At 39.5% G+C, this 15,708-nt stretch overlaps 1 protein-coding gene across 12 annotated transcripts in view; it reads left to right on the top strand.

Annotated features, from left to right (window-relative positions):
* The window catches only part of robo1 (roundabout, axon guidance receptor, homolog 1), a 285,299-nt gene that overhangs the window by 257,299 nt on the left and 12,292 nt on the right, over positions 1 to 15,708 (top strand). For all 12 annotated transcript variants that reach the window (XM_079886416.1, XM_079886417.1, XM_079886418.1 and 9 more), the window contains 6 exons: positions 1,008 to 1,129; positions 3,776 to 3,947; positions 8,383 to 8,586; positions 12,404 to 12,430; positions 13,363 to 13,405; positions 14,696 to 14,850. In XM_079886416.1, coding sequence (XP_079742542.1) covers positions 1,008 to 1,129; positions 3,776 to 3,947; positions 8,383 to 8,586; positions 12,404 to 12,430; positions 13,363 to 13,405; positions 14,696 to 14,850 — 723 coding nt within the window. The remainder of the gene's footprint in view (positions 1 to 1,007; positions 1,130 to 3,775; positions 3,948 to 8,382; positions 8,587 to 12,403; positions 12,431 to 13,362; positions 13,406 to 14,695; positions 14,851 to 15,708) is intronic.

Below are 15,708 nucleotides of genomic sequence, written 5' to 3'. Positions count from 1 at the left end.
AAAGTTAATCAGTCAAGAGCAGTGAGTGATTAACTTTTTATTTATTTATTTATTTTTAATTACCCTTAATGACAGACAGCATCAAGTTTATGAGGCTGCTGTCACTTTAAGATCCGAAAGCACATGACGCGGATCTGATGCACATCCTATTTTCTCACAACTCTACTTTCTTTTAAGACTTCATTTAACTCATTTAAGCCTGCTCTTATGAGGATACTCAATGCACTTTGCCATAATTGTGTGAGTTTTTGTCTGTTCAAGGCTTTCTGTGGGTTTGTTTCACATGTACAGGCTACATTCGGTCCTCTCTAGAGTCAGAAAGGCGTTCGCCTGTGTTCAGTAGTTCTCATTTATGTTAACGTGTGGTCTGTGGCCCATGAGGGAGGGCAAAGCAGGCCGTTTAAAAAGCTTCAGGAAAGACAAGCAGCCAACAACGAGAAGCCAAAAAGCGAGAGCTCAAACGACTGCTGTGCTAATTGTTCTGAGGGTGTGTCCGTCTGTGGCTCTGGAGAACGCCAGCGAGTTCGGTTTGCTCCAACTTTTCCTGTCTGTGCGCCTGCTTTTTTTAGTTTGAAACACAAATTGAAACGACGGCAAACGCAAAACAAATGTTTCACTCCAGGGCTTTGTGTTAACATTGATGTCTGTATAAAGTGGATAATAGTTACATGAAGTACAGTGACAACATTCTGTTCACCCTGAGCTCAAGTAGGCATCTGGCACTGCGACGCCCGAATCATGTTGCTTGGCAGTCGCCGCTCATTATTTAAGTTCACTAATACCGCTGAGTGTGTGCTATTAAAATGAGTGCTTACATGTGTTTCGGAGAACACACACATATACACAAGCTATTGCACTGAGACATATAGTCCATATGCATGTGTACATAATGTTTGTTTATAAATGCACACATGTACCTGAATATGTGCATAATTGAAGGTGTTATAATTGACACGCGTGCATATTGTAAGGTGTGTGTAACATCCCGCTCGTGTCTCTTATCGCAGCGCCCAGTGCCGCTCCCCAGGGGGTCACCGTAACAGGAAGCGGAGACAACGGCACAACGATCCTGGTATCCTGGCAACCGCCCCCAGAGGAGGAGCAGAACGGCCTGGTGCAGGAGTATAAGGTACGAACCAGAGGAAACAGACAATGAGAGAGGCAGACAAAGAGAGTGTGGGGGGAAAAAAAAACAAAAGAGTGAAGGATGGAAGTAGAGGAAGGAAATAGGAAGTGGAAGAGGAAATTATATTTACTGGGTCACAGTCCGTTCGTTTTAAGATGTGCTGGTGGCGAATGGATGGAGAGAGTTTAGTGGATACTGGTTTGATTTTCTTTGAGGGGTTTTTAGTTGTTGTGACATGCTGCCATCTAGTGGTTAACATAAGGTGTTACCACAACCTTCGCCAGACAGATGCGCTCATGGAGGGGGAGTATAGGCTCATATAGGGTACTTTCCATATCCTGGATAACAATGTGCCAAAACATTCCCTTATAAGCATGTTTTGATATATTTGTAGGTTTACACACACACACACACACACATATATATATATATATATATATATATATATATATATATATATATATATATATATATATACACAGTATATACTTATAATGCTATGAAGTGTATATAATAAAAAAAAATATATATATTTTCCATTTATTATTATCCATTTGACTGCTTAATGTGGCAGAATACGTTATTTTTATTTGTAGACGCTTTGTGTCTTTTAGTGCCCCCTTTGCTAGTATGTACTTTTGCAATATGACTAGACATACAATTATGATTGCGGGAACAATTTCCTAGTGTATACTCAGGAATGCATACTCCAGGTGTATACTCATCCTTTATTCTCTTTCTGCATGTCTTTATGTGCTTTACTTGTCCAAACAAGATAACAGCGCCCATCTCATACGATATTCCTCTCAGGCGCTCAGATTTGAATGGGTTTGCGGCGTTTAGTTCGTAGGCCGCGGCTGACGGGAAGAGGCTCGGTTTGAGTCGTTCAGTCCCAGTTAATTTTCCAGGTAAATGTTTTCAGGCAGTGTAAGAGAAGGTAGTGAGTAATTTCATGCTTGTTAAATTGGGCGGAGGAGGATTTTTCACTAATCAATTTTCTCGTACACTTATTTTTTTCTGCCCCGTTGTGCCTCAGGAGAACTTCAGAACCCTCAGAACGTCCTTCCTCGTTATCTCACTTTCACTCTTTTTGCACTTAATCCACTTTTTTTTTTCATTCGAAGCCTTCGGGGATGTCTAAATCTGGTTAACGTTTCTGAAAAGAGGGACGTCAGCATGGAAAAACATGGAAAAAAGCATTTTGTTTCTATGTGTGATTCCGTTGAGCTCAGTGTAGATCTGTGCGCTGACCCTATAATGGAAGTTAGGCGGTCAGAGAGGGGGCTATATCACATTTCACTCCGGTGAATGGGACCCCTGCCGGGCCTGTGATTGTGTTAGGGTGAGGGTGGCTGATCCAAGCTCTGCTCACGCACAGGGTCGCACACACACTTTGACGCTCATTTGGACGGCACGGCTGGCTGAGCTTCCCGAGAGGAGGAAACAGACCAGGGTTCACTGCGCGCAATGAAAACAAAGAAAAACTACATTTTCATGTCAGGGAAAATCAGACGGAATGTCGGTACCACAGATAGGCAGTGTTATTCTAGGTGGTGAATCTTGTTTTCATGACACGTCTCAACTTTAGCATTTCAGTCAAATATCTAACATGTCAAACCTTTAAATCAACCTACGGCGACAGTTTAAATGTAGCTTAATTCAGACTTGGCAACCCTGACTGACGGTAATATTCAAATTGATTGACTTAACAGCTTTGAGGAAACTTGTATTATGTAAATACATTTTTTATGTCATCATTTTCAGACGAGAGTTATTTATATGTAACATGAAGTGAAAGTTATTTGTCTGTCATCTGTCTGTTTGTACAAACGACAGTTTGGACACACTTAAATGAATTGATGCTTTTCAGATATTTTGATCAAAACGTTTAAATGCTTGAGATTAGTTTTTTGACACAAATATAATAATAATAATTGTACACATACCTGTAGGACACTTAATTTATGCTTCTCTTTATATAAAAAATATTTTGTTCTAAAGACTTGTTCAATGCTTGAAATAATTTTTTTAGACAACATATATAAATCAATCAATAAATTAATAATAATACAAATATTTGTACACAAGGGTTTGGTCTTACCAGAGTGAATTTATGCTTCTCTTGATATTAAAAATACTTTGTTCTAAAGACTTCTTTAAATGCTTGAAATGATTTTTTTTAGACAAAATAGAAAAATTAATTAATAAAAAACCTAATATTTTTCCACAAAGGTTTGGACTCAACAGAGTGAATTTATGCTTCTCTTGATGTTAAAAATATTTTGTTCTAAAGACTTCTTTAAATGCTTGAAATTAGTTTTTTAAACAAAATATTAAATTAAATTCATTTAAAAAAAGAATAATTTTACACAAAGGTTTGAACACACTTTACTAAATGTATTCTTCTCATGATCATAAAATTATTTTGTTCAAAAGACTTAAATGCTTTAAATTAGTTTTTTGATAATATCCTATACTTCCATTTGTGTTATTTCAAAGTTTTAAAGACTTTTGACCGGTTAGTCTGTGTTAGTATCACTTTAAAAGGTTCACTCGTTCAGAACAGACTTGTTATTCAACATAAATCATTTTTTATTAAGTGCTAAACTCTTGTCTCCCATCCCGTTTTCTTCCCGTTTCCTCCCTCAGATCTGGTGTCTTGGTAACGAAAGCCGATACCACATTAACCGCACTGTGGACGGTTCCACACACTCGCTTCTGATTCCCGGCCTGGTCGCAGGGGTCACGTACAGGGTGGAGGTGGCAGCCAGCACCGGGGCCGGTCCCGGGGTCAAGAGCGAGGCCACGTCCTTCCAGCTGGGTGAGTCGGATTTATGTTGTTCTGATTGAATACTGCAGCTAAACAAGAGCTAAATAAGAGCACAATATGAACAGTTGATTCTCTTGATAATGGGTTACTGAAACACAACAAACACTTTTTACCGGCCCTTTTTAACACCCGGCTGTGTTCTTATGACTGGAAAGCTTGATGATAATGGACATTATTTGAGCCTTCTCTTTAAAAAACGTACAGTGAACGGCACTGTTGCAACTTGCCTTGTGATTAGCCACCAAAATATATGTAATAAAAAAAAAAAACCTTATCAGAGTTCTCATCGGAGAATAAAGGTGACATAAGGTGCAGTTTAAAGCCTTTAATTGCTTTACAAGTTTATTTCTTCATAAACTTTAAAAAGCTTTAACTTGTTCAGCCTCAAGACATCGGTGGGAACGGTTAAACCGCTCTAAATGGAAATGATTGTGGCACAACCTGGTTTTGTGCCAGTGCATACAGGTGGATAAAAGGCCATCCATTTATGCCAATCTGATTTCAATAAGACATCAATCGCAGTGCAGTCAGAGACTATTTTACAGTCAGAAATCTGACAGAAAGTGATTAAATTGTATTCTGAAACCGTTATGGATGCACAAAGAGAGACACTTCCATGAAAGTACACTAAGAAAAAGGGTTGGTCACTTTTTGAACTTACAGTAAATGTTCTCAATTGTAGAATGAGCTGGTTTTTAAAGGAGTCGTGAATTGCGAAATCACATTTTCCTTGATCTTTTGACATTTAAGAGGTCAATCATGTACAATAAAATATCCTGTAAGTTTCAGAACTCTAAACTTCCTTGTTAGTACAAAAAAAAAACAGCTCTTATTGAAACCAAGTATGATGTAATAGTGTGACGAAAGATCGACGCCTACTTCGACATATTGCTTCTTTAGCCCCGCCCATACTAGTAAATACGAGTATACACAAACACAGGATTATTCCAGCAACTTCTGACGTTTTGCAGTGCCAAGTTGTGAAAAACAGTCTTTGCATTGCCTTCCTTGTGATCCCAAACATGGATGAACTTTATTTTTAACAAAGCAAGACAGTGTTCGTTTGTTAGCTTCATTTTAAACAAGACGGTTCGGTGCAGGATTTTCAGAGAGACTGAAAATGAAAGATGATGCAGTGACGACTATATTGGATCCTACAGTAATGCCACAACACACAAGTGTGAGGAACAATGTTTTCACCATGTGTCACTATCGCTTTATCTGTTACGGATCGTTTGATATGTTACTCACTTTACTGAAAATGATGAACGATGTGGTATAAACTGTGGAAACTCCAAGTACTTCTTCAACTTTATTTGCCACAACCAAGACTTATAAAGTATATGTAACACGCATAAATGTTTTTCAGCAAATGCTTCAACTACGTAACGAAATAAACACCTTTCTTTAGCATCTTCATTAAAACACTAATATAATGTAATCAGGGTTTGAAATTTATATATATATTATTGATATTGAAAACACATGAAGAAAGGGAGGTGCAAAAAGGCATGGAAAGCCAAGACAACAGCTTAAAACTATTAGTAATTAAAAAGCAATCCAGCCCCCTGTCCGTGCATATTAATAACAGCTGGTTCAGTCCCAACGGATGGCCTACAAAAAGGTCTCATTGCCAAGGTGTCACACAAGACACATCTCATGATGGGTAAAAGCAAAGAGCTGTCTCAAGACCTTCGCAACCTAATTGTTCCAACACATAATGATGGCATTGGTTACAGGCACCATTCTAAGCTTCTGAATGGTCCAGTGAGCACTGTTGGGGCCATAATACGGAAGTGGAAAGACAATCATTTCACCATAAATTTGCCTCGGCCAGGTGCTCCTCGCAAGATTTCTGACAGAGGAGTGAAAAGAATAATCAGAAGAGTTGTCCAAGAGCCAACACCAAGGTGTATGGCGTTTTAAAGGTAATGTGCAGTGCCATTTCTCCTCCAAATATGGTGTGTATTATGGCATCCAAACAATTCAATTTTGCTCTCATGTGACCACACTAAATTCTCCCAGTATTTCCCTGGCTTTTCCAAATGTTGTGCAGCAAACTTTAAACGAGCTTCAACATGCTTTTTTTCTTCAGTAATGGAGTCTTGCGTGGTGAGCGTGCATACAGGCCATGGAGGTGTAGTGCATTACTTACTGTTTTCTTTGAGAACACAGTACCTGCTATCTGCAGGTCTTTTTGAAGCTCTCCACAAGTGGTCCTTGGCTCTTGGACAACTCTTCTGATTATTCTTTTCACTCCTCTGTCAGAAATCTTGCGAGGAGCACCTGGCCGAGGCAAATTTATGGTGAAATGATTGTCTTTCCACTTCCGTATTATGGCCCCAACAGTGCTCACTGGAACATTCAGAAGCTTATAATGGTGCCTGTAACCAATGCCATCATTATGTGTTGGAACAATTAGGTTGTGAAGGTCTTGAGACAGCTCTTTGCTTTTACCCATCATGAGATGTGTCTTGTGTGACATCTTGGCAATGAGACCTTTTTGTAGGCCAGCCGTTGGGACTGAACCAGCTGTTATTAATTTGCACGGACAGGGGGCTGGATTGCTTATTACTAATAGTTTTAAGCTGTTGTCTTGGCTTTCCATGCCTTTTTGCACCTCCCTTTCTTCGTGTTCAATACTTTTTCCCTGTGTCATTTCACATTATTACACATAACTTAATTTCTGAGCTTATTTGTTTTGGTTTCTTTGTATGTACTGATTCCTTGAGTTGTTATCAACATCTGGTTAAAATTTCATGTCAATAGCACCTTTGGAAATATATTTACTGAGAAAAATGGTGACGTGTTCAATACTTATTTCCCCCGCTGTATAGTATTATTATTATAAAATTTGGATTTCATACATTCATTTCTTATTCAAACAAAATCCTGTCATCCAGCCATCTCCTCCCTTCCTCTTTCATCCTCATCCTTTTCACCAAATAATGTGTTTTAGGTGGACAGATCAAAACAGTACAAAGAACATACAAATTTAGGATGTTGGAAAATAGCAATGTCTTTTCTGATTACCAAATGCTTTTTAATCTTCGCTTTTGCTTCAATGCAAATGAACAAGCACGCTGTTATTTTTTGCGTAGTTGATGTGTATGTTCAAGTAAGCCAGATATGCGCAGATTCGGCTTACACGAACTTCCCCAGCAAAGTAAACATAAGTTACACGCCAAATTGGCAAGTGATTTGACGGCGTTACCCACCACAGTTGATTTTTACGCGCATTTGGCGGGTGTTCATTTCAAACCCTGAATGTAATAAAATACAATACTACCTCAAAAATACATCAGAATAAATATATCTAAAGATTAATGAGCATGCTGTGGATAATACTAATACTTGTTCCACATTGAAAGATGTTTGCTAGTACAGAGTTGAGCTGTAACCTCACATACAGATCCACAGTAGAGGCAGTGAGTTTGCAGTGTGGGATGAATGAACGGAGTGACTGATCTGATTCCATGATTCCCCTGCTGAGTGTGCTTCTGTGGCCTTACACCGAGGTAAAAAAGGGCCACTGGAAGCAGAGGATGCTGGTCTCAAAAGCATTTGTCACACCATGGGCTTTCTTGCATCCCTGCAGCCTACGCACCTGTCCTGGCCTAGCTTCTCAGCGGAGTCTCAGTCACGTCCAAACAACAAACAAAACCTCCGAGAGAGGAAGCACAAAGAACAGACTAACCAAAAAAAAAAAACGGAGCAGGGAATACAGGGGGGATGAGGAAGAGATGCTCAGGTTTTGGAGGAACCTGTTTGCCCCCCGGCTGAAACATAGTCAAATGATGAAAGTGATGCCCACATGAAACGGGGAGGAAGAGGAAAACAAGTCAAACAGAGTGAAATGTCTTTTGGGTTGACAGCCCTAGTTTCTCTTTAATGTAAAAAAAGAAGAGAGGGAAGTTGCTTTTTTTGGTTGCTGACAGACAATGTCTTGTCATTCATAATTTATCTTTTACATAATAGATAAAAGCACTGTATTTTCCATTCTACTTCTTATTCCAGTTCAAAGTCAACTTTAGCAAAATTCACGTTATTAATCATGAATTCGATTTATAGCGAAATGAACCGCACTAAATAAAGCTATTCTTTTCTGTTGCTGTTTTATGTTTCAAGTAGAATAATGGCTTGTTTTGTTTATAATGTCAAGTATTATTTTTGATGTCAAATTAATTGTTAATATTATCATCTGTAAAATATTTGATACATTCAAAGGAATATTGTGAGTTAGACAAGTTCTGACATGCGAAACAATATTATTTATTGACTTAAATATTAAATGTATCTACATTAGATTGAAAAGTACAAAACACTTTTTTGCTGCAGGTGTATTTAACCTGGATTATTCCTTTCATTTTTGCATCAGTGATATGGTTTATGTCAAATGTTTCATTTCTCATCGTCTTTATCTCAGACTCGTCGGGTCGTGTTCTCCCGCCGCCGCTGGACGATGAGAACACGATTTCTCAGCAGATCTCGGACGTGGTCCGCCAGCCGGCCTTCATCGCAGGCATCGGCGCAGCCTGTTGGATCATCCTCATGGTCTTCAGCATCTGGCTCTACCGTCACCGTAAGAAGAGAAACGGCCTGAGCAGCAGCTACGCCGGCATCCGCAAAGGTCAGTCCACTCACTTCAGAGGTTCAGGACGTTTCTTTCAGCGCTGCTGATGCTAAACTACTGATTTGACAGTGTATTCGCATATAACGATTTAAAAATACATAAAATATAACATCAGTAAGAGGTTAGTCACCCCAACCTAATAATTATGAGTTTCTGAGCTATTATTAAGAAGGCGTGGCGTGTCTCTCATCTGATCTTTTAATATGGAGTCTGTGTGTTCATGTGTTAGTCAGAGGCAGATGTTTGATCGTTTTACTATCGACTATCATCTTTTCTTCCTCTGGTAGTGTCGTGTTTGGCTTGTGTTGTCTCAGGTTTAATCCCAAACGTCAGGCTCTTTTATTAAAGCTAGTATGAAAATACTTGACTTAGCCTGTAGATGAGTCTGATCTCTTCACTGCCATAGAAATCGTTTTTTCCCTCCCTGTGGTCCAGTGTTTTAAAAAGCCGTTTCCTCGTTTGACCCTGATGAATCACAATGAATTCCTTACAGTCGAAATTAAGAGCTTTCTTTCCGTTTTCTCCTTCATTGAAGAGATGGTGAACGGAACAATGCTGGTATAGCTAGCGTGTCTCAAGGACATGAAGCTAATGGAATGTTTATTGGCAGGAATCTAAAGGAAAAGATCCAAGCCATTCATTAGCGTTAGCATTCATAGACTCCCAAGGCTGGGACGCATTCAAGTTAATTGAACGTGTCGACCACAAGAGCACAAAAAAAAAAAGCCAAAATGAATATGTCCATTTTTCAAGGTTGAGAGCACCTGAATTCATTTACCAGGATGACTCAACAACTTCTTGTTTCGACAACCGCACGAGGTTGACAGGCTGCTTTAAAAGAGACATTCTTTCTGAATGCTAGTGGAATTATATAAAACATATCTTACACAACACAAAGACTAATTGCAAGGCTCAACATTATAAGGATTGCATGTGGATATGTGCTTGTATGGCTTGCAAACTTAAAGAAATGTTAATTAGTCCAGTCATCTCATAGTCTAGTTAGTTAAAGCCATGTTATCTAGTCTTGGAAGCTTAGAAGTAATAACATTGTGCATGATAGTATAAACTTATGCCTTGCAGACAGTATGTCAAAAAGTAGCGTCTTTTGTGCCTGAAAAAAGGGACTTTTAACACATGAAGGGCCTCTGACCTCTGGTTTTAGTGTTTTTTTGAGCTACTAAAGACTTTCCCACTTCCTGTATTGCTCTGCAAGCTACAAGAATCCACAGGTTGCCATGTTTGAACCGGTTGCTGCGAGTCTCTTAAGCGTGAACGTGTTTGAGCAAAGGTGGATAATAGTAAACACATGAAGTGGTAATCTGTTTTCTGGGTGGAATGGGGTGATGCGGCTGGGAAAGATGTATAATCTTGCAGTGTGTGAGTGAGTGCATGTGCGTTTACCTGTGAGTGTGTGATAAATTGTTTAAATACACAGATCATCCCCAGACCTCCGAGATTTGATTTACTTATCGTCCATCAAATTACATTTTTCCCATGCTGCATTTGGCCTGCCAAGCGTCAATCTACTTCTGCTTCAAAACCATCATGCATACAGGATAAAATCATAAAAAAAAAAAACTGGCCAATCTATTAGACTCATCTTTTCTCAGAGCACTGCCAAGAACCAGAACAGCGCAGCTGATAAACGTGACATTTGAAAAGGACGGCGGCGGCTGACAATTTTAAAGGTTGTTTTCCCGTAAATATGCGAAAATGAGAAGGTGAAGACAGCAGGTGTTGAATTCTGATGTATCAATGTAACGCTGGCAAAAAAACAATCCTGACGGCATCACGCGCAACAGCTTCCTGCGCTGATACTTTGATGTTTCTGACGAGCTGTTTATTATGAATTCTGACCCCATATCGCTCAGATTAATTCAGCCGTGTTCATCTGCTTATTTGGAGCCTTTGATCAACATGAAAGAAACTAGATTTTAAATCAAATCGAGGGGCATGTGTTATAATAGATTTAAGTCAAAGTTAATAAAGTGCAGCCTGGCACGAATGTTTGCCATCTGATGTTACTTGTCTGAATATAATGTAATGTAATGTAACATAATATAATATAACATAATATAATATTTTTATTTAAATTAAACATTTTAATTAATATATTTTTTCTTAATAAAATAATAGATACAGATAAAATACAAATATTTTAAAAAATATATATTTTTTATTATTATTAAATTACATACACTCACCTAAAGGATTATTAGGAACACCTGTTCAATTTCTCATTAATGCAATTATCTAATCAACCAATCACATGGCAGTTGCTTCAATGCATTTAGGGGTGTGGTCCTGGTCAAGACAATCTCCTGAACTCCAAACTGAATGTCAGAATGGGAAAGAAAGGTGATTTAAGCAATTTTGAGCGTGGCATGGTTGTTGGTGCCAGACGGGCCGGTCTGAGTATTTCACAATCTGCTCAGTTACTGGGATTTTCACGCACAACCATTTCTAGGGTTTACAAAGAATGGTGTGAAAAGGGAAAAACATCCAGTATGCAGCAGTCCTCTTGGCGAAAATGCCTTGTTGATGCTAGAGGTCAGAGGAGAATGGGCCGACTGATTCAAGCTGATAGAAGAGCAACTTTGACTGAAATAACCACTCGTTACAACCGAGGTATGCAGCAAAGCATTTGTGAAGCCAGAATTTGGCGTAAACAGAATGAGAACATGGATCCATCATGCCTTGTTACCTCTCTGCAGGCTGGTGGTGGTGGTGTAATGGTGTGGGGGATGTTTTCTTGGCACACTTTAGGCCCCTTAGTGCCAATTGGGCATCGTTTAAATGCCACGGCCTACCTGAGCATTGTTTCTGACCATGTCCATCCCTTTATGACCACCATGTACCCATCCTCTGATGGCTACTTCCAGCAGGATAATGCACCATGTCACAAAGCTTGAATCATTTCAAATTGGTTTCTTGAACATGACAATGAGTTCACTGTACTAAAATGGCCCCCACAGTCACCAGATCTCAACCCAATAGAGCATCTTTGGGATCTGGTGGAACGGGAGCTTTGTGCCCTGGATGTGCATCCCACAAATCTCCATCAACTGCAAGATGCTATCCTATCAATATGGGCCAACATTTCTAAAGAATGCTTTCAGCACCTTGTTGAATCAATGCCACGTAGAATTAAGGCAGTTCTGAAGGCGAAAGGGGGTCAAACACAGTATTAGTATGGTGTTCCTAATAATCCTTTAGGTGAGTGTAAATGCATTATATTCATATACTTATATGAATGATTTATTGTAATAATACTATATAACTATATAAGCTTTTGTGGGAAGTATCAGTATTACTATCGATACTGTAATCAAACTTGCTATTTTCACCTGGCGGATGTTAAAAATTCATTTAAATTGATGGAAAATTCTATATTATAATTACACATATAGTGACAAAATATAGTAAAGAGAACTCGTTTTACTTGGGCATGTATAAGCAACCACTCTGAATACCCTAAAATCTAGATATCAATATGTTCTCCTCTATGCAGATATATAGAGTGAATAAACCACACAAACCCACAACTGTAAAACCACAGAGATCAGATGACAAGGAGAATGAAATGAACTCTGTATTTATGATGAGGTTTTAATGTTCTGTGTAATTGGTAACAGACCTGTTACATCAGAGACTCTAAAATATGACGACAAATGCCTTATTGAAAACTTTTTTCCAATAACAGCACAGTACTGCTATGATGAATCATTCATTTCTGAATAATAACAATTCTAAATATGAATCTGATGAATAATGCATTATTTTTCTTTCTCTTTGTTCTGTGTGTCTGCAGTGCCCTCCTTCACCTTCACCCCCACAGGTAATCACACCTCCCTCACAGCACATATGCACATCATTCCCACAATCCCTAGAGTGTGACGACTTCCTGCCCAGTGGAGTTGGAAAGTGCACTGCGGTATAATGTTTTCCAGCCATTGTAATGAAGTGTCCCTCAACACTGGCTTCAGTCACGTTCGTTCTGCCCAGCAGAACTCAAAACAAATATGACACCACCAGGCGAAAGTGTGGGAGGCACGGTCTCCCTTTAAAAATACATCTCGCCACAAGAAAGGAACCCCAGTCTGAGGTTTACATGGATAATCAAAGAGAACTTCAGTCGCATGGACTTGTCAGCATAAAACGAAGTCAAAAATAAAAGACAGAGAGGGAGGAAAGTGCTTAAAGAGAAGAGTGCTTGACTAAAGAGGGCTTTTAGAACTGGCAAAGGAGCTGATCAAAGCGCTAACGCTGGATAGGAAGCTGTGACATCAGAAGTTTTGTGGCCAATTAGACGAAGAGAGGAACTGGCCTAGCGTGAGGATTGAACTCGGATGACTTTTACATGCCAGAGAAAGACACTTAGACCCTTTCATTATTTCTCATCTCGTGCAATCTCTCTGTAACTGCTGTTGACTCACCTAGTTTTGGGAGTTTTTTATTAAAGGGGCGAGAGAGGCGCGGATTGAGAAAGAGAACGTTTGTTTTTAGTAGCAAATTCAACCAAACAAGCTTCATTTCCATACGTTTACTGGTTTTAATTGAAACGCAGGGGCTTGCAAGATATGAAAGAAAATATGCAAGCTTGGATGAGCATTCTTAGCTTGAAACTTTTAAAAATATGCCATCATTTATTCATCTACGTTTTTTTCAAAACCTGTATGACTTACTTTCTTCTGTGGAACACAAAAGGACACATTTTAGATGTTTTCCATGTTGTTTTTTCTTCATTAATGTAATTTCTTTTATCTACAGTGGCCTATCAGAGAGGAGGAGAGGCCGTCAGCAGTGCGGGAAGGTGAGATGTTCTTAAAAAAAAACACGTTTGTTATTTAACACATTAAAATAGCCACGCTAATATTCATCAGGAGCCAACAATGTCCATGTGGAGGGTGTGTACTGTAGTGTAGTTGCATTTTGTTGACACTGGGGGGCATTTTTGTCTTGGCAAAGACGCCTTTGGAGGTTGTACATTGAGACGGAGTCCTGCAGAGCCCAAATGAGACAAAAGCCCTTCGTTTCTACCATGTTAATGGAATAATTTTGCATGCAGGTGCACCCATGCTCATGTGCAGTTGTTAATGTGTTACATCTTTGTCCTTGTTTGAATAGTTGCAGACGATACTTAGTGTGTCTTTCCCTTTATGACGTCTTTTAAAGTCTATCTTTTCATTGAGGAGGTCTTTGCCCTTGCCTGGAGGAAAGGTTTACGCCGGTTTTGAAGCTTAAAGAGTCTGTTAGAAAAATACAAGAAAGAGACAGACCATGCTGCAGGGATATAAGGCATGAGCGCTTGCTTTGAAGCATCACATTGCACAAAACTCTTTCTTTGATGTTCTTTTTGTGCCTTTGATAAACGTCCCTAAAAAAAAAATCTCTGAATACGTTTCCTCTGAATCATTTTAATGTGACCTTGTTTTATCACATTAGCCAATTGTCTAACAAAAAACAGTGTTTTGAAATACAAAACCTCATACTTTAAGTGCAAGATTTGTTAGAAACGGTTACTACGGCTCTGGGTGTATTCATATATGAGTTTACCCAGAGCCTTCTCCAGTTCTTGAGATCATGGTGATTGACTGTGACACCCTGGCATGCGCTTAGAGCTCCAAGCTCTCTTCCTTTAGCGATGGCTCGGTTCATTCGTGTTTTTCTTTCCCAGGCTGGAGCAGCAATGTTCTCCAGCGCTTGGGTAATCCACACAGAGATCTAACGGTCACGAGGCCTCAGGGAAACGGTGTCATCAGCCACGAGCAACTCGAGCGCAAACAATCCATTTAGTACAGATACAGCCCTGAGAGATGCACTGGGATAGAAGAAGATGGGATGGGCTTCTTATTTAAAGCTGAAGTGTGTCATTTCAGCACCACCAAATGGAATGGTTTTCCCTCTGCCTGCCACTGGTCAGACAAACAGTTAGCCCAGCCCTAAAACTTCAATGTTACTGTGTTGGCCTAAAATGATTCCTGTCCGTATTGAGCCAATAAAAGTGACAAAAAGTCTAATTAAAACAAGACTGAGTACCTTGTGCCTTTACCGTTTCCAAATTAAAGTTTGTAATGAATCACATTGTGTCTGTGTTTTTTAGGCCGGGTTTATTGAATATAGGTGAACCGGCAACCCAGCCCTGGCTTGCGGACACCTGGCCCAACAGCTGCTCCAATCACAACGATTGCACCATCAACTGCTGCACCGGGAGCAACGGAAACAGTGACAGCAACCTGGCCACCTACAGCCGCCCAGGTAAGCCTGTGCTCGCGCGAGTGTGTAGTGGTGTACAAATATTCCACTTTATCTCGCACTTCCAAACATGTAGCATTTTAGTTTAAAATGCATGGAAGCTGATGTTTAAAGAAACAAAATTATGATTATCAATAGAGATTATTTTTCACATTTATTCATTTAGTAAGCGCTTTTACCCAAAGCGTCAAGTGAGGAAAGACGATCTCTGAAAGAGTTACTTACAATTGAGGAAAAGACTTGCTAAACAGGTTTTATTATGGTAACTGTGACTAAATGATGTGTTTTATTTGATTTAAAGCAACCAATTACCATTAACGGTGATCATTTCCCTCTTTTACCGCCGTGTTCATGCAATGCCTTTTTCCTAAATCTCATTGAAGTTTTGGCTTATTAATTTCCACTGAAGTTTCCAGCTTGGAAGAAGTGGCGTTCTATTGCACCGTTCCAAGCAGGAAATTCCAACTTTCCAAGTTTAATGGAATGCAATATAAGTATTGTGTCCTTCCTTTGACACACGACTGTGTGATTTGTTGGAACGTGGACTTTTAGGGAAAATAAAAGCTCCCGATATTGAAAAGGCCCTGCAGGCTGTAGTCCAGCTAATCCAATCAGCCGCCTGATTTCCATACCGCCGTTAGAACCTTTTAATGCAGTTTCTCTAAGTGCTCGCTTATTCAGGAAACCAGGAGTAGTAACAGAGGTCAAAATAGACCTGAGAGAGAAAAAAAGAAAAAGAAAGGGCGAGGAAAGAGGAGGAGTGATGGAGCACCTCCAGGTGGCTTTATTTCAGGAGTCAGCAAGTTACTTTACAAACAAAAGAACGCCAGGTTGACTCGTGAGTCCAAAGAGACACATACA

This window comes from Squalius cephalus, assembly GCF_949319135.1.
Source record: "Squalius cephalus genome assembly, chromosome: 11".
Lineage (NCBI taxonomy): Eukaryota > Metazoa > Chordata > Actinopteri > Cypriniformes > Leuciscidae > Squalius > Squalius cephalus.
The sequence above is the reverse complement of the archived record's forward strand: the minus strand, read 5'-3'. Positions and strand labels throughout refer to the sequence as shown.